Here is a 19,688-nt window from a genome sequence, read left to right on the forward strand (position 1 = left end):
AGATGTCTGATGCTCTTACCACAACCTGTCTTGCTGCATTAGTGGTTGGGTCCACTCATGTGACCACAGGGTTTGTCTGATGACCTTTACTCACAGCAACACCAGTAGCAATTTATAAACCTTTTTATAGCCCTGTTAAGGGACTTTACTGGAGGATACTGAAGCTGGAGAGATCATCTCTGCCAAATATTAAAGGCCTGTGATAAATAAAAAGTCTGTTCAAGACAATACCTGTGGACAGTAACAACAGAGATTAGTAAGAAACCTAAATATATCCACTGCTTTAAGTTTATTCAGTGAAATACATGAAGAATAATTTTAGCTATACTGTAGTCTTTTTTCCCTGAAATAGATCACCATCAAGGGGCACCCACAATTACTGGTGGAAGCGTCAGGGCATGAAAAAAATGCCATGTGATAGGGAGGCTTGTACCAATAGCCCATCTAAATGAAAACTCATTGTTCTTCCTCTTAGGACTGCTACCTTAAAATGAAGTGGGTGAACCCTTCCTCTCAGTGCTATTTTATGTGACTGAAAGACAGTGACATCCCCAGTTTACCTAAAGGTTTCTCACCTGCAAAACTCTATGTCGGTTCTGAATTAATTCCACTGGGAGTACTGCTGCTTTTTCCTCACTGGCTTTCCAGTTCCTCCCTCAGTGCATCCCATCAGGACTAATGAACTTCATGTTTTGATAGTTTGGGGGCTTAGGCCTGCCATTTCTTCTTGTAGTCACCTCAGCTAATCTAATTGATGCTTATCAGCTTTCCTGCATTTACCTTGAAGTAAAATCTGTAGCCCACGTGAAAACTACAGCATTCTCCCTTGATACTTAACAATTACATATCAGACCTGAAATTACCACCTATGTTATTCTACAGTCTTTTCCAGCACGTGATTCTGCTGCAATGTCTGTATGAGCACATCCTTACTGAGTACCTGGTAGGGTACTTGCTAACAGAGGGGTGAATAGTAGTGTTGATGTTACTAACAGTTCCTTAATCTTCCCCTTGCTTAAAATGCCGGCGTCCATGGAGCAGTGCTATGACTCAACACCCAACATAAACACCACTCAAGTCCAATTGCCATCACATGTATCCTCCCCTCTCCCCCCCTCAGGACAGCACAACCAACTGGACTGGATTCCAAACTGGAAATACCAGCTCAGATATTTCTCAAAGGAGAACTCGTGTCCATAAAGTCTTACAGAAACTTCAGCAACTTGTTTGCACACACAGATAAGTGCAAAAATGCAGTAAGATCTATAAATTCTATTATTTTTCAGTATGAATTTTTTATTATTAATAAAAAAAGTATTGTTGACTCTTTAAAGATTAATTGGGTTATTGAAGTCCTTTTATTACCATAATGAGACAAGAGGCTGAAACTTCTAAAACTGAAAGAACTAAGTGGTCTAAGTAGATGTACTCTTGTTTTGTAATTTGCCATTTAGTATATAACACAAATTTCTTTCTATAAAATAGCTCAAAATTTGATATGTCAAGAATTATGTCATTAATTTATCTCAATTCTGTATTGTAAGTCTTTTGAAAATTGTGGTTTTGCATTTACACTAGTAATTAATATTTTCACGCCTGCCCAGATCAGTGTTAGTAGGATTTGCCTTTCTGGATGGCAGAGCAGGAGAACAGTTTTTCATGCACAAAAAAGTTCCACACAAACATAGAACCAGTAGTTCACTACCAAATAATCTGCCATGAGGATGTAAACATAAGGTAATTCTTAAAAAAAAAAAAGTTTAAACCTCTCTTTACCTTAGGTACTTTAAGAGAAATCACTCATAATACCAAAAAATTATGTGATCATTGAAAAATTCTGCTATTTACCAGAAAGTCTTATTAATAAATAGAGTAAATGGGAAAATTTTGAATCAAAGTGATACATTTCTTTTGAATTTACTATCAGAAGTTTGCAGCCAGTTTTGACTTGCTCCCATCCACGGTTTAAGGTACTTTAGGCACACAAAGCCCAACCGAAACTCACAGAATTACTTCAAAGAAAAGCAGCATTTGCAATTTTTCTCATGCAAACAAAGCACTACAGAGATAACAAACCACGTGTTTGTTTGCTGAGTGTTCTTTTACAACCATTGGTTATCTGAGAAAAAGCAGCTGAAGATTATAAAGTCCTAGAATTCCTAGAAGTAAGTGAGATGAAGGCAGCTGGACAGTTTCACTTTTGTTGGAGTGTAACTTGGACACCAATTTTATCACTGGAGGCATGGCCTCTGTGTTCCCTTTGGAGTCTACAGGATTGTGGAGGTTTAATAGGAGACCTTAGGACTTTATAATGCTGACCATCTCCATGCAAGACAAACCAGTACTAAAAGTACAGGTATCCAGGTGCTACATGGCCTGAAGACAGGCTGATCTGGCTGCTTCCAACACTCATGACCTGAAGGGGGCAGGCAGTTGTCCCAAGGCCAAAAGACAAAGGTGACAATGGCAGCATCAGCAGTATGTCACTGCTGCTTTTTGGTCAGCGCCTGGAGCCCTCCTCAGAATACCTCAGCCAGAGCCTAACCCTGACTGTGCATGTGCTGAGATGAGATCTATAGCACTGCTGTCCCTTCTTTACCAGAAGGAACTGGGCTGGGAAAGGGAAGCTGACAGCAAGTGAAAACCAGAAAATTTGATAGCGCAACTATGCAGTCCGGATTTTAGCACCTCAACTATTTGGAAATGTGTGTATGTGTCATGGGCAGCATGGATTTGGACATTTTCTGATTAGATTGATTCCTCTTAAAGGTCTGCTGGTGCTCTCTAGATCCCACAAAGAAGACAGACCATTGCTCACAGTTGTTAATCTGGCAACTCCACATCAGGGTCACTACTGGGAAGACGGAAGGGAGACAAAGACTTCTCCATCTGAGTCACCCTTTTTGCCCAGCCCTCACCTTTCCCGATAAAAGCCCTGCAGCCACAATCACCTGGGTCACAAACCTTCACAATGTGGTCCTGCTTTGGCATACTCGCTCTTCTTGTAGTGACTGTCACCCTGAGTCCTGTGACTGCCGCGGCACCGAGTGAAAACCACATCACTGAAGAAGATGCCTATCCCCCTCTGTGGGACCTGGCCCCTGAAAACCTCCTGGATTTCCCAGTAAAAGACAACAAAATTGTCATCAATGCTTGGAACTATCAAGAGCGCCTGGGAGTGTATAAGAGCTTGCTAAATGCTTCAGCCAAATATTTTGGTGCCTTTGGACCCCAAAACAGTGGAAATATTCTCTGGGGATTACCACTGCAGCATGGGTGGCAATTTCGTACAGGTATGGATTATTTCCTTATGGATTAGCGAAGTGTTTACCAGACCTGCTTAGAGGCCTCCTTTCCACAGTTTCTGCCTCACAAGCCCAGTATAGCCTCAGACTCCGTACAGCCTTTTAGCCTGTAAACTTTGACAGAGATATCAATTTGAAAAAGAAATGCTGAGTGAAGGAAACACCCTTACCTTGCTGAGCAATAGCTATTAAAATTCCTAATAGGAAGAGGTCAGAATCAAGATTTGTGGTGTAGATAGGCAATATTTCAGCTAACTGAAAATCTTCGAAAAGGCATTCCCAGTTGCTTCAGTTTATGCAGACAGATTTCAGGGCATGCATTCTACAGTGCTGTTCTTAAATTGTTAACTAATAGGCTTTTATTTTTGTTAATGTTACAATCTTCTATAGGTGGTTTGAGTTTAATTTCTAAGACAGATATTTGAAAGTCCACATTTCCCTCTGAGAACTTATTTCCATTTATTCTTCATGATCAGTTTAGAAGTAGCCTCCTTATTTTCTAAATGTTTTTTACAAAAAGTTTTTTCTGTTTGTTGGAGTTTTTGGGGTTTTTTTGCGCTTGTTTGTGGGTTTTGTTTGGGTACTTGATTTTGTTTTGTTTTAAATTATGTCCAGATTCTAAGGGTTTATCCCCTAAAAGCTGGTTGTTGTCTAGGGTAGTCATTCTCGTTTGCTTGTTGTCCCTGCCAGGGGAGCAGACGCAGAAACACATGTGGAAGGTTCTTTAAGGCTAAAGCTGCAATATCTTACCAGGGGCTTTATCAGAGAACGCATTCACTCACAGACTACTTCACATACAGCAGTCTGTAAAGTTTTCCATTCAAAGCCAGAGTTGACTTGCTTTGTTCTAACAACCAGAAAAGGGGGGAAGAAGGAAATAAGAGACAATGATGTTTTCAGGAACTTGTGCCTGGTCATAACGAGGTGTAAACAAATGCATCTGTCTGCCTGTTATTTTGGATGTAACCTGTAGTTACATGTGGTGGTGGTTTGGGTGACACTGTAGGTTTGAGAGAAGACAGAGGTCCTGCAGCTGGTGGTGAAGGAAGGCTGCCAGCATTTAGTCACACCGAATGGAAAACTTATCCCTAAGTCAAAATGAGGAAAACAAGATAGTAAGCAAAATACAAGAAGGAAACTAGCTGGCAAACAGATAACAAAAATAAGAATTTGGCTGGAGTTTAGGCAAGCTTTTTCCTCTTTCCCTTCTTTATGTATACAAAAAGAAGAGAAGATGAAGAGGATGGCTGGTACAGCAGGAGAACTGACCCTATGTGTGGCAGAGGCAAAGATGACTGTATACAGCAGCTATGGTTGGGTGAGGACCTGCTGGAAAGGAGGAGTTATGAAGTATGGCCTCATCCACAAAGTGAGGATGTGCCTTGTTGCAGTGACAATTTCCAAGCAAAGATGAGGAACACAGATTGTGAGGGGAAGATTTCCCCCTGGTTGCATAGACAGGTAAAGATGTAGTGTCACTGCTGAAGAGTCATAGGACTGGCACTTAGACAAAAGAGATATATTTTTGCATTTACATGACCAGAAGGTTAAAAAAATACTAAAAGGAGAAATATCACACAGCTGGAAAGAGTTTTACAGAAAAAAATACGAGAAGTTGAAGAATAAATGGATAAGGGGTAAAGAACGACATGATTCTGCTACATACACTAGTGAGGTTAGCAAAGGGCTAAACCTAACCCAGATAGGCGGTGGGATGGATTAGTGAGGAATGACTGAAGCACTTGTATATCGACATAAGAAGCTTGGGCAAGCAAAAGCAGGATTTGCGTTCATGGTGCAAGACAACAGAACTTTGAAAATATTACAAAAATTATTGAATTAACAGTTCTGTCTGGTCTTGAAATTGTGTTACTGAGAGAATACTTTTATGGGTATGGTTCTGTATAAACCATAAAGAGCAACTGAAGCTGTTAATAAGAGTGGTACAAAGATTTGCGATAATCCATTCAAGGACATAAAATGAAATCAGTTATTCGCCTAAATTTACAGCAGAGACAAGGATCTTGAGACAGCATGGCTGTTAGGAAAGAGATTGTGGAGGCAGAAACTGTCCTTTGGAAGGTGAAGCTAAACTGAGAGTTCTACCTACAGAAACTGAGGAAACAGGATAGTCTCTACCCCCACTTCACATACAGAAGTACAAATCCAGGAGCAAGAACTTTAAGAAAGATTCATGTGGTATTGTATATCTGAAAAGTAGGAAAGTTTATGCCTATATTTAAGAAGAAGTAAAAATGAGATGAGAACACAAATATATTTATTTGTCTTATACCCGCAGTAGACAAGATATTAGAATAAGTACAGAGGGAAGAATATTTAATTACATGGAACAAGATAGAAAAGGGATAAAGCACAGCTTATGTGAATCAAAGGTAGATTGTGTCAGGCTAACTCGATATCTTTCTTCATGATGTAACTGTTGTTTTATCAAAGTCCAGAAATGCATTTACTCCCTTTGTAAAAGCAAAGCTTAGAATGAAAATTTTTAATGTTACATTACAAGATAAGGGAACTGCAAATCTGGTGAAGGAACACTTGAAGGAGAATTTAGTGATAACTGTTGCTAAAAGAAGTCTAAAGCTAAGTGGAGAATGTGCTCAGAGTTCTTCATCAACAACATGAGAATAACTACATTTAGCATTCTCAGTAACAACCTTTCCACAAAAAATGGTGGAGAAATCTTGCTGATGAGGTTGCACATAATTGCTGAAAACCCAGCTGGGAGGCACTGTCAATACAGATTAGCTTGGGTAGACCTGAAGACTGAAATAAAAATCATGTTAAGCACAGGAAATAGGAGGGAGCAGAACCAACAAAAATGTTGTGGAGACCTGTAAGTGCAGTTAAGGCTTCCAGCTCTAACTTCTACGTATCTTATAATTATCACTGATACTGCCTGGGAACCCTTCATTTTCCCAAAACACCCAGGCTAACAATACTTGATAAACCTCATGTACAATTTTTTGCAACATTTTGTCTTCTTTTACTTCTTAGCCTTTATCCTTCCCATTCATCCCCTTTGTGCACCAGTGATCTATTGCTGACAATTTTTTTGCAGTCTCTTTTGAAGTAAAATCTTGAAAAATGGAATCTTTTTGTAAATATTAAAAAAAGATGCTCATCATTAAAAAAAAAAAAAAAAAGGGGTCGAACTGCAATCCTTATCACTGCAAGTTCATGGTCTCAGTGCTTGGCTACTGAAAGATACAGGTTTGAGTAGCTAGCATGCCCCAAAGCACAAGCTCTGCCCAGTCAGCTAGGGAGAATAATTAGGATAATTTGTATGCACATTGTTCATGATCGTCTCTTTTTCTTCAGTAAAAGGATCAGAAAATTTGGTTTGGTAATGAGGTTTAGGGCTAATCTGACAGAAATGACACTGTCATTATTCAGCTGACTTGTCGGAGAGCAAGTGCACTGCAGGGCAGAGTTTGAGCAATTTTTTTCTCAACTCATTGCACAAGGCCATGGTAATTGCATGTCATGCACTTAAAGCAGACTTCCTGACACTCTGCATGACAACACTTAATGTACATGCATGGTATTCTCTTAGGACTTAGGCTATTTCTTCATGCCACGTGCTTAAAGTACAATATTTAAAGTAGAATATTCTGTCACAAATAATTGTGAAATGTCTTGCATGTTTTCTACATACAGCACAGATGCTTGCAAACCTTCCTAATTAGTTACAACAACGTTTGCATCCTTAGCTTCACAGTAAGGCCACATTTGTCTGCATGATTAAACTGGAAGTGATTCTGTATCACACGACCCAATTAGGTGAGACAATTGGTAGCACATTTAGTTTGTGCTGTTCTGCTCATTAGGCAGCTCTCCTGAACCAGCAGCCCTACATCTATTAGAAATGATGCCTCACCTATGCACGTGCTTATGTCTGTATGTGAATGTATATTTACATTTCTGTAAAAATACGCTGATGTCCCAGTTTCAAACAGTTCCATAAATTCACAGAATGCATTTACTGTGAGGGATAATGCAAACTGTAAAACACAATCAAATTACTATGCACTGAGAAACTCAACTACTCTAGGAACAGTAGTTTATGAAGCAAAACAACAGTAATTGTTTTGCTTCTTTGAACAAAAGTCACGCATGCTTTACTCCTATATATTTTTTAAATCTCATTTGGATTTCTTGTGTGAAAGTTTGAAAAGTATTTGTTTTATTATTTCATTTGATTCATTCAGGTAGGTTAGCAGATCCTTCTGGTGTGACTTTCTGTGGCTATGAAAATGGAGAACACCTGTGTCAATCTGTAAGAAGCTGGTGGTCCTGTAAGTATATGCTATTATACTGTTCTTCTCCAAAATAAATTAGTGTCCTAGAAGGTCATTTCAAAATACTTCTTTCCCTTAGATTTCTCTATTACAATATAATTTCAATAATTCTCCATCACAAACTTGCATCAAGACACCTAAGTGTGAGTAAATGAAAGTTAATTGATTTTGAGTACTTATTTGAGGAAGGAGGGAAAAAATTCAAATTTGCAGCCCTAAAAATGTTTACATTATAAAAATTTATGAAAAAATATGTGGTAAAGACCATGACAGGTATCTGTATTTGTAGATGTTTGCAGTTTTCGACTACTCCAGAGCAGATTTGTTCAGTTTTGATGCTCACATTAAAACTCAAACTTTGTGAGAGAATGTCAAGCAGGAATCGTTGTGGTTCTTGTAACACCCTTGGTTCTTTTTCCGATAGCATATTTTCCCTCCATCACTTCTGTCCCTTGCTCCCTCAGCTTCCCTGATGTCCTGTTGTAAGTTCCCCTTTCCCCAGACCTGTCGGCAGGTTTCAGCAAGCAGCTCTGTCCCTTCCCTGCCACAGGAACTTTTTTCCTGCAGTGGCCCTTTGGATGAAACTTCAGGCTGTGAGTTAGTGGTTAAATGTGTATATCTTCAAGTGAACAAAGACATAAGCATAGATAAAGTTTAAAATGTAAATCTAGGGTAAAATCTGACTGTGATACTCATTCCAGCTTTGGCTTTCCATCTCTGTGTTTGGATAGCACTAGGTGCTCTGTGGGACGCTGTCCCTTGCAGTGACAAGTAACAAGGGTCACTGCACAGCCCTGTGCAAGCAGGGGACTTTCCTGGAATAGAAACCACCACCTTTACTTTCTCAGTGTTTAAATTCCTGCTCTTCATTTACTTCTAAATATTACATGTTTGCTTGATATCCATTTTGTTGCCTCCAGAAAATGTATAAACTCATCCTTGATTTACCCTATTGCAGCAAAGTTTTTGAGATTTCATGGGAATGTCTTTTAGTGTTCTGAGGGTATGAATGCTTTTAGCTGGCCTTCAGAGCAGCCCTCTCTGGCACAAGTAGTCACATGAAACCAGGAATGAGTTTAAACCAAAACTCACATTTAATATATCCCAGGTGTTTGAAGTACTAACTGCTTAAGAACATCAGTCTTTTTTGACTAGAGTAATATTCAAGATAGTCCTCTCCTGCGTTGTTTTCTGCCCTCTAAGACACTCAAGCAGGTGCAAATATATAATATAGGCAAGCACACTTAAAAGATTATAAGCACTTTGTGAGATCAAGGTTTCAACACTTCTCATGAAAACTGTGAACAAGAAGAATGACCCAGTTTAGCAATGAGTCTCAGTGAGACACTCTCTTCTCATCACTTGAGAGCCTTTCTTTTCTCTTCTGACTGGCCATACATTTCCATCTGAATTCCCAACCAGGTCCACACTCAGGATATGTGTCACATGAGAAGAGGGGTTTCCTTGAACCCTTTATTTGTATTCAGTCAGCACCCCAAGGGAAGTTGAGACTCTTGTGCCTAACCAGCCCATCAGTGCCCCATTGGAGGGACCCCACTGAACAACTCACTCTGTCAGAGTGTGTGTGGGATATGCCCAGCCACTGCCCTGGAGGGATGTCTGCTGAGATAAAAGATTTTGCAATCGCCCAGCAAGACTCCCTGGAAAGGTGACTACTTTTGGGTCATGGCAAGGAAAGGTAGATCCACAATCCTTTGGGAGACCCTATGCAGATCGTTCTGTAACCCATTGGTCTGTCCCAGACCCTCTGTAATCCATTGGTCCCCTTGCTGATCCCCTGTATCCCTATAAAGGCAAGCTCCCTCGAGCCCCTCGAGAGAGAGCTCGTCCCTGGCTTCCCTTCACCGGAGGGGACCCACAATAAAGCTCCCTTCGTGTGGAACCAGCCACACGAGCCTTCTCGTCTCTCTCTCCGGTCTGGTTTGGCCTGGAGGCAGCCCTGCAGAGCTGAGCTGGAATCAGGAGCTGATAATCACTAAAGAGCTGACAGCTTCTGCAAGGGCTCCTCTGCCAGCAGCTGAGAGGAAGACACCGGGCCTCGGGCAGGCGATTCCTTTCGGGACCATCTCCCCGGACCGGTCGCCTCTTCCTGGGTCACAGCCTCAGACCCCACCACCAGCTGTAATAAGTGTGGTTTGACCAACCTGTTTAGGGTCACACACCAACAGTGTTCCCACTTGGAGTTGGTAGATATTTCCAGTTTTGTCAAGTATGTTATCCACTGCTGGCCACTCCTCTCCCAATGCCCTTGAAGGACTCACACTAAACTCTCTGCAGAATAACACACTTTATTAGCAAACATGCTGATAGTCAAACACTGTGAGGGGTTAAATTTCAGAGATTGCTGTTGATAGTAACTGATTGCAAAAATGAATTTGAAGCAATATACTGATTAATTCTAATCAGTATATTGCTTCAAATCTCTAGCTAGGGATAACAATTTAGCTTACATAGAATGAGGTTCTTACCCAATAATCATCCCTCTGGGGGAGAAGACAGGTTCAGCCTGTTGACAGATCCCAGAAGTTATGGCAGAGTCTTCTCTGACCTCCCTCCCCACTTAAGCTATGTTTATATTACTTCCTTTGAGGGAAAAGGTAAAGTTACAGCTGGCGACATATCATGTTGATGTGCTGCTTGAGTCATTAGCATATGTAGAGTGTGAAAAGCAAGATATATTTTCTAGCTAATGAAGCTTTTTGTTACCATCTGGTTCATTCCTTTGGCTTAGTTCCTGCTAGCTGCATGTTTTCAGTGGAGCACAATCGCAACACCACTGTGTTGCTCCATCCTTTGCTTCATATCTGCATCGATTTTGACAGAGCATGACCACAGCACCTCCATTCTGCTCCATCCTTTTTTCATCTCACCCTTAGAGCAATACACCGAGCTCCTTCAGTAGTCCTGCTCCTAAGGTGTGCAGACACAGTCCCTGCTGAGCTATAGACAACACACACACTCCTTCTTGCTGAACTTTGTTCTTTGGTCTTCTCCCCACGAGATGAAGCAAAGGCTTCCTGTTAGGAGGACAGGGATACATGGTAGATGTTCTGGTTTGGATGATTTTGGTCCTCACTGCTGGGATTTCATACAAAATATCAGTGCAGTCTGTGGCCTGAGACCAAGTAGGAGCAAATGAATTCACAGCATAACAGCTCAGAGGCACCTGCCCAAGAGGGAGAACAACTGGTCCTCAGGCTTTCTTCACTGAAAGCTATTAAACTTCATATCTACAAAGGAGACACAATGAAGAGAGACAACTTAAAATCCTCCTTTCAAGAGAGGAATATCAAATAGCCTTATGGGCACTCTCACTGGGGACAAGATTTGGCGCGGGTGAGAACTGAGTTTCCTACAGCCTGGATCTGACTGCTCCAACTTACGGATCAGACAAAAGCAAGCCATCATCATAAAATAGATCTGAACAGATAAACTGTAATTTTGGAGCAATTTTCAGTAAGTGAAATATTTTTAGAAGCAAAAATATTATTTTCCAATCAAATATCACCTTTTCTTTTCTCATAGGTCTAGGATACATAGAAGAGGGGTTTTTAATGAAAACAACACCTGTGGAATACCCCTCAGTCTTTCTATACTTAGTTTGCAAGTAATATATGAGAGACTTTTAATGTCCTGTCCATGACATTGTAAAGATCCAACTTTTTTCCATTAGTTTTTTCCTTTCCTGCAAAGTAATGCACAGTGTAAGGTTGCAAGGTTCTGAAAGGATGATACATAAATGAACATTACGAATCATATCTAAATCAATACAAGTGTCATCATTACTACATTTCAGTACATATATTCCACTGCTGAACACAGTTGTATTAGTTTGCAATTTGAAACCATTTCATTTGGTGCAGGAGAGAGTTCATTTTCTTATGTGGGAATTTTTCATTCACTTGTGATTAACACCTCCTGCCTTTTAATTATTGTTACAGGTATGAATTACTACCTGGCTATCATACCCTTTCTGGGGGCGGTAGAGGCTGGCCTCTTTGGGCAGCTGCCGTACGAGATAGAAATATTGCCACCAGAGGAGCAAAAAGATGATTTCTGTTACAGTGTTAAAGACTGCTGGTCTCGCATGCCCAAGCTCATGGATGACTGGAAGGCCTTTTTTGAAGTAAATAAGTTTTTTCAATATTTTTAGAAATTATGCCAAAATATTAGCTTTAAAAACTATCACTACTGTAATTTTTAAGATTCAGAGAGCTTAGTTTGCTTTCAATAACAACTTCATATGAAAAAAACAAGGAGAAAAAATGAAAAGCATACTATATAGTGAGTCAGAGATAAGTAGGACAGGATTTTTTACAAGTTAAAGCATTTTTTTTCTTCCTTTGAGATAGTTCTGTATTTTGGCCTCTGTCCCAAGACATTGCTTTGTATACAATTATATTTGTATTCTTCCAATACTGCTTATGTTCGTAATGAAAAATAAGCCTGTGAGATGGAACACTGCCCTTAAGAAGTGGCCTTGGGTTGGTTTTATAGGGTTCATTTATTCCTTTAAACATCTGAAAACTTGAAAACGCTGAAACATTATTCAGAAGGACACCTATTTATGCAAGTAGATATTCTATTTCCTCTTCACTCAGCTGTTCTCTAATCCCAAAGATGACAATATTTATTACTGCATGGATTTAATAACTATTTTTTATAGCTAGACTATTGCAGCCAACATTTTTTATTGGTAGTCAATTGATAATGATCAGAAAGCTTAAACTGTAAGTCCCTCTTGTGAGTGAAGGTAGATAGTTTAAGAGCAAGACTGGATTTGTCTTCATAAGATCATTTTTCCTCTGCAGCAAGTTTCAGAAATTATTGTAAAATATCTACTCCTCAAATAACCATAATGATAATAATTAAGTATAATTTTCTTATTTTTCTGAAAATCTTCAGAAAGTTGTGGCCAAAAGAATATAGACAAGTTTTCAAGGAATCCAGTATTTCAGTGCTGAATCTTCCATGGCACTCAGATACAAGAGTCCATTGAACAAAATCCCAAAATTATTTAGATAAAACCCTGTTTATGTTGAAGTCAAAGAACAGCAACTACCATTAACTGTTCAAATGCAATTTCCTTTAGCTATCAAACCTATTATTTTGTGAAGTATGTGCATAAATTTAAAAAAAAGAAGAAGGTTTAAACCTCCCCTCTTATTCTCTGCCCTTTTTGCTCCTGTTGCTGCAGTATCTGTTATCTACAGAAGAAAAAGCTATGAGCTCTGCAACCTTCTCCTCCTTCAAACTGGATGATGCCCTTGGTCTCATGTGGAAGGCACACACAACCTCCATTGCTTATGGACTCCCCAAATTCCAGGACAGGTAAGAGGATGAGAGAGGTGGCTAAGGAGGATCTTTCCATCTCCACGCCTCTTTGGAAGGATAGTTGTTGCTGTGGGGGTGGTCACACACAGACAGTGCCTCAGACAAAGGGCCAAAAAGCCATTTATTAAACAAAGCAGCCTCTTTTATACACCTTTTGTATGTTATCATACGTGTTACAGACTCACTGGCTGCTAAACTACTACAGGAGACTCATCGGCTGTTATTAACTTCAATATACTACCATTGGCTACCTATAGCATAAGCATTCAAGCACTCAGAAAAATAACAATTGCAGCTATGTTGCTGTTCTCTCCTTCTGTTGTTTAACTTTCATGCTTCTGTTGATACTACATTCCACAGGTAAAAACTAATTGCGTTTCTTCTCACGGACTTCTCTCACAGTCGTCCTCTAGCTGAAGTAACGTGCCTGAACCATAATTTTACAAAGGCAACAAGGCCTTCATTTTACAAGGTTTTACTTAAATGCCACAGATAGTAACCCAACAAAGTCTGCATGAGGTTTTGTACTTCAGGTGTCTACTCTTTAGGCTCTGCTCTTCCTTCTTCTCTCTCAGAGTGTGGGATGACCGGGGAGAGATGGCTGCCCAAACTACAATGACCAGTCTGACTGGGCTTAAAATGCGATGCTGGTTCCCCTCTGGGAGCCAGGGCCTGATTCAGGAGCTGTGTTTAGTCTGGGCAGAGGCAGTGTTGCCAGGAGAAATTAGGTGCAAAGTACTGAAGGAGGTTTTAAGCCACTGTGGCACTGAGACCCCTCAGGGTTTTATACTGAACAAAAACTTTTGGATAAATGATTGAGTAGTGTGTTCTACAGGAGAGTTCAATTATCTGCCACATTTTTAATTCTTTTCTCTTTCAGCTTGAAATATCTCTCTGATCCAGAAGCAAAATTTGGCAGAGACTGGGCTAATGCTGTAGATTTCATTGCTGCCACACACTTCTGTACAGATTTACCGACCACAAACAACTTCCAGGCTTTCCTGCCCCAGAGGATGCTTGTTGAAAGCGATGTCCTGCCCTCCATTAGTGACTTCAGTCCACAGCAAAATAAGGTCCTGGTATCACTGAGAGCTCTTTACAAAGCAAATAAATTAACAGGTATGAGCCCAACCTAACAATGTCTGTAGTCCATAGATATTTTATATCTTGTTCTCTCTACATACCTTTCTCCATACCAATACAGTGAATTTGTGATATAAAGTAGTATAAACACATCTTAGGGACTAACGGTAAATCAGTTAAAAATACAACCATAAGCAAACAACACACCAGACAGCAAATGCTGGTGTGATAACACCGACAATATGAGGAATTTCAGTGAGAAAAAAGCATTTTTGGAGCAGATGATCTTACTCTTTTTTTCCCAGTTTTCACAGGAACTTTAAAAACACAGGCATTTTGTATTTCACCAGTTGAATCTGAAACCATTAAAGCTGTAAATGAAATTATTAGACCAGTTGAACAAAAAAAAAGAGGTAAATTTTCATGAGCAACAATTTCTGTGTCCACAAGTGTTCTGGATTCAGTTTTTCGTTTTGTCTCAGTCTTTGTTTTAACAGAGATCTGTCCCAGTAAAACTGCATCCTCCAACAATGCTGCCTTCATTGTACTCACCAAAATTAGTCGTGCATCACCATCCAGTGGTGCAACACAGAATTACATGCTCCTGAGGATTCGGTTCTTTCATAGATACTGCTGGGTTGGCTATTTTTGTTTGACCTTTATGAAGCAAAGTTATTTTGAATCTTTAAATGAAAATAGAATGCAAAAACACACTGAAAAACTAACATGCCTAGCTGTGGCATTTGTGATCCTCTTCTTCCATCTGTACCTTTCACTGCAAATTCTCTCACCAGTTGTATTTAAAGCTGAAAGAGATGTGAAATAAAGTTATTCAGTGCTACAAAAGAGCATCCTCCTATCACAGAGCGCTTCCCTCACATTTTTCACATGGCATTATCCTTTGGAATCTGAATAAGGGTCTTAACAGATCTGTCTCCTGTGCCTGGCAGTCTATGGCACAATTCAGGGTTTCTTGACATACCTCCCGGAAGGGAGAGAGGCACAGCAAGGAAAAGCATAGCCAGAAGGACAGCAAGGAGGGAGGAGAGCACCAGGGTAGCACATCAGGTGAGGACAGCACTGCAGGGAGAGAGGAAAGGATGGATGCTGAACACCATAGATGGAAGGAAAGGGAGAGATTAAATTTCATGCAGGTGCAGCCATAATGAATTCCATAGCTGAAATCCCTTGCTTTGCAGGGGAGAGATTTCTCTGACTTTGGTGTAAGGGATGAGCTTTGAATTCAACTGAGAATTAAATGCCAGTTAATTCAGCCTGGTAACTGATTTGCAGATCAGAAAAAGGAGCTTTAAAATAAATTTGACTGCATCTGGATCCACAGCCTCAGCAGGGATCTGGAAGACCCTACCTTAGTGCTACAAAACACAGGTGACAAAATGTACTGTTTCTGCAGAGTCAGCGTCCTCAAACTTTTAAATACATCCTGTGAGATACAGGGTTCTCTACTGGTACTGCAGACTTCAACAGCAGATGTAGGGTCTTAGTACCTCCCAGTACGGGACCCTGTCCAACCCAGAGTGAGGCTTGATTTCCTGATTCAGTGTTTGATCACTCTTTATTTTTGTGTAGTTGCCCCTGCTATTCCAGCAGGAGCTGTATCGAGAGAGTGCTGTGCTGCTTCTAAAGTTTCTCTGCTCATGGACTGTCAGATCCACTTTTTATGCTCTGCCGCTCACTGATACCCAAAGGCAGGAGGAGAATAAACTCTTCTTGGTTTTCCACTAGACTTTTTTATCCTCAGATTTCCCCTCTACCCACTATGAAGATGAGCACTGAGTGGAGTGAGGAGCAAGCAATGATTATCCTGCGAACTGGTGCTAATGCTAGGCTGGGTTGGCCAGGCACACTTCCTAGAGAGCCACTGCTTACCGCCTGGACAAAAGTATTAGGGTAATTTGCTTCTTTAGCTTGAGGTCTTAGCTGGCAGAAAGTTCTTTATTTCAGAGTGAAAATGGAGACAGTGCTGATTATAACTCCCAGGCTACTGCTCCATAAACCACGAAGCTATGTGCGAGGGCAGACCAAGACCTTTCCCTAAGTCTTCAATCATTTCGACCTGCAACACTGGTGACAAGGGAACAAGCCCCGTTGTCTGTCAGTACAAAGGACTCTGAGCTGAATGAATGGTCTCTGTCTCCCTACACATTTGTAGGCAATTATCACCCCATCGGCAAGCTCCAGCTTTGTCTCCATTTCACTGTCCCCAGGAGAGTGGCGAGTGCTTGCTGCCAGACGTGCACTTCATCCCTGGTACGCCGCGAGCTGCATGCGCTCCATGCTAATTTGACACTGTCATGTTGTGTTTCTTTCCAAGGAGGATTGTTGCTGAAGCTCTGGCAAAAGGCAATGTCTACCGAAGCAGGAAGAGAAATGGGCCGAAAACTGATTGAAGGCTTGACTTCGAGCCAGAAGCTCGAACTACTTGACCTAGCTGGAATTTAGAATTATTTGGAAGGAGGTGGTTTGAAAGCTCCCAGTTTCTTGAGAAAGAGCAGTTCCAACTTGGATTCATTTAATCTTTTAGCAGACATGTGTCTGGTAATCTGGCTTTGGTAATTTCTTACAGCAGGATTTCCTGAGTAGCCATGTGTGTCTCCATCTCATACGGAATCAATATTTTTATCCTTAATTTTCCCAATTATCTCATTTGTTTAACTCAATTCCTTATAAATAAAAAGACACACAGAAAAATCTTACTTTATTACTTTTTGTGACTTTATAAATAATGTATCGTTATTTGAGACAAAATTAAATACAGGCAAAATATATTCTGTTTCAGACTGGGTTTTTTTCCCCTGTAGGTGGGGATTCCACTAGATATGTAATTACTCAGGTCCTTGATGTTCTAACAAATGATCATGAGAAACTTTTCTTTGAAGTTCTGATCCAAAAGTAATGCCTCGAGTGTTTCCCACCGAAGCTGTTATTTTGCAGAGCAGCTGCAATCAAATTGGAACCTTTTAGGCTTTTCAGGTGAAATACTTGAGCACAGATAGATTCCCTTGCTATGCTGCTTTGCCACAAGTAAATGCCTCACGTGTAGAGCGGAGCCAGTCCAGAGCAGTCCTGAAGCAAATTAACTTACTCTGTACCAGCTTTTACATGACAGCAGAGATTTCTCGTATTTCATTCACTTCACTACCTTCAAAAAAAATTTGATCTATATATCGATTTATGTGATAACGTTCCCTGTATTTGATCTACATATCGATTTAAGTGACAATGTTCCAACCACAGGTTGCTTTTCCATTCCCCCATGTCTAATTTACTTGCTGCACTGTGTCACATGTTGGATTTGATTACTGAGGAAGAGATGTATTTGCGGTGTTTGTACTCACAGTGCCTGGCACACTCAGACCCAAGTGTTGATCTCAGTCTTTGGGGTGATAACACCTATTTGGAATCAGTTATGACTTGGCAACAGAAGTTGTAGAGAAGTGGGACAGGGGTCCTGCACACAGACAGGGCTTGAAGTTTCTTGGGAAAGAAGGAAATGAATGAAATATTTCCTTGCCCACAGCAGTAGGCTTGGAACTAGATGACCTTTAAGGTCCATTCCAATCAAAACCCTTCTTCAATTCTATGAAAATAAAATTATTTCTTTCCATTCTATTTGCCCAGTTTGATTTGTCCTTTCTCCCCAAACTTGCACAATATTTGCACTGTAAATTAATAAATAATTATCATCACATTGAGCAGCCATTTTGTCCTTTAATGTCCCAGGACAAAGGTGTTAATTATTCATTGTCATTTAATGGATAAACTCTTAATGTACCATCGTTAGCTAACAATTTTCAAAGGGAATACATTAATGAGGTATGAGAAAATGTGGAAGTTTTTGCCTTAATTACCTGGTTCATAGATCAGAGTAATTAGATTCCAGTAGACTTTAGATATAATCCAAAAGTAATCTCCACAGCTGCCAGCTGCTAAAATATTAAATTCCTTGTGCTCCAGAAAAGTTTGAAAAAAATTTTTGACCTTTTCTGTGGTTAACTTAGATTTAACTTAAGGTTTGCTTTGAGAAAACGAAAAGAGCCGTTAATACAAACTTATAAACTGAAAAGTGCTGCACTTGAGGGAGTATTTGTAAAACACATTTTTAAAAAGCAAGCAACTCCTTGCCTGAATTTATAACAACATTAGGAAATACTTCAGAATTTTATAGAAGAGTTATCTTTCTTAATACAGAATCAAGCATGTATGTATTTCATACACTTTGTCCTAATCCAACAGGACAACCAGTCAGGTAAAGACTTTAGAAATTGGCCAGTGATTGTTCTTTCAAAGCTGAAGAATGTATAAAAGTTTAGACAAAATATGGGATGGGAGATTCTTACAAGTAGAGCAGAGCCAGTTATCTTGAAATAGAATAGATGCATTCTCGCAGGAAAACATCTGAGTATCAGAAACTAAACAGAGAGAAAAACATCAAGAGAAAGCTGTAGAGGTGTGGTAGGATGTCTCTGGAGAGGAATGGCAGAGCATTGAAGGAGCCTGCTTGCTGGTAAGAGCTAGCAAAAGGTGACAGCTGCCTAAGCAGGGATTTGCCCAGCAAGAAGGACTCCCGAAGCATAAGGGTTCTTCCTATTAGGCATTGGTCTGGTGTTTGCTGCTCTGTTCTCATGACTTTTGCACATATGGTCTCTTTACTGAGGAATGCCTGGCATTAAACAGGGCTAGCCTCTGTTTGACAGAGGTGCTATTGAAAAAATCAAACCACAGCTGGCTCCGGAAAGCCAGGGAGTTAAACTTATGTACACACTTGCAAATAGCAAGCCTGAGGGGATTGGAACAAACAACATTTGGGAGTGAAGAAGGGAAGTTTAGAAATGAAATGTAATACATGAAAAAGGGAGAACTTGGGAGAATGAAAACCCACCAGAAAAGAGCCTGTCCATCCTCAAAATTGGACAATAGTTCCGAATACTGTGCAGTCCCCCCTCCACAGCTCATTTTAGGCAGGTCAGTTCCTTGTTTCTGAGAGCTGTGCAGTTTTCAGTGCCTTTGCTATGGGAGTGATCACATTTCTGAGGAATGGTCAGAAGTGAGGTTCTGCTCCTTGTCTATGTATTTGCAACTGGGCATACAGCTGCTCTTGCAAAATGGACCTGTGCCTTACCAAATACTGTCCTAAACTTACATCACAGAAATATGTAAGGGCTGACCTCTCCACCTTTTCTTCCGTAAGTGGAATGGCAACCTTGTCCTTCTCTAGGAAAGGTACCTGTGTCTTCACAGAACTGCTAACAGATGTCAGCAGGGACTTCTTTAGCTTTCTTAGACATCAAGACATGGAGATTATGGGGCCAATACCCAAAGAAGTAATTAGCAAAGATGCTAAAAGGCTCTTTTATCTTTCAAGCAGGAATTGGACTTCTACATTTTCCCTTCCCTTTAATCCCTAATCTGTACAGAATTAGGCATTCTTTTCCAACCTATGCTCTCTAACGAATAACAAAGTGCTTTTTTTTCTGGTGGGAAAAAGCACACCTGCCAGGTGTGGAGGGAAGAGCAAAAACCTTCTTGCCCAGGGCAGCCTCTAATGTGGCAGATAGGAGGTTTTGTTGGGAAGCAGAAGATGTAGATTTGGACTCTGACAGAT

The 19,688-nt window shown here is 40.3% G+C and overlaps 1 protein-coding gene across 1 annotated transcript; it reads left to right on the forward strand.

The window, feature by feature from the left end:
* The first annotated feature begins 2,476 nt into the window (after positions 1-2,476).
* Positions 2,477-16,760, forward strand: CUNH6orf58 (chromosome unknown C6orf58 homolog). Its single transcript, XM_042017315.1, has 6 exons — positions 2,477-3,293; positions 7,535-7,621; positions 11,587-11,771; positions 12,843-12,976; positions 13,860-14,098; positions 16,398-16,760. Exons 1-6 carry the CDS (start codon positions 2,972-2,974, stop codon positions 16,523-16,525), a joined length of 1,095 nt encoding a protein of 364 aa, XP_041873249.1. The 5' UTR covers positions 2,477-2,971; the 3' UTR covers positions 16,526-16,760.
* Positions 16,761-19,688: the final 2,928 nt, after the last annotated feature.

This window comes from Corvus kubaryi, unplaced genomic scaffold (genome assembly GCF_017639235.1).
Source record: "Corvus kubaryi isolate FWS band 111438036 unplaced genomic scaffold, C.kubaryi_AGA036_p1.0 split3-73, whole genome shotgun sequence".
In the NCBI taxonomy this organism is placed as follows: Eukaryota; Metazoa; Chordata; class Aves; order Passeriformes; family Corvidae; genus Corvus; species Corvus kubaryi.

Coding starts and splice junctions, on each gene's coding strand:
- CUNH6orf58 (XM_042017315.1), top strand. CDS start 2,972: ATGTGGTCCTGCTTTGGCATACTCGCTCTTCTTGTAGTGACTGTCACC. Junction 3,294..7,534: donor TGGGTGGCAATTTCGTACAG/GTATGGATTATT, acceptor TGATTCATTCAG/GTAGGTTAGCAGATCCTTCT. Junction 7,622..11,586: donor TGTAAGAAGCTGGTGGTCCT/GTAAGTATATGC, acceptor TTATTGTTACAG/GTATGAATTACTACCTGGCT.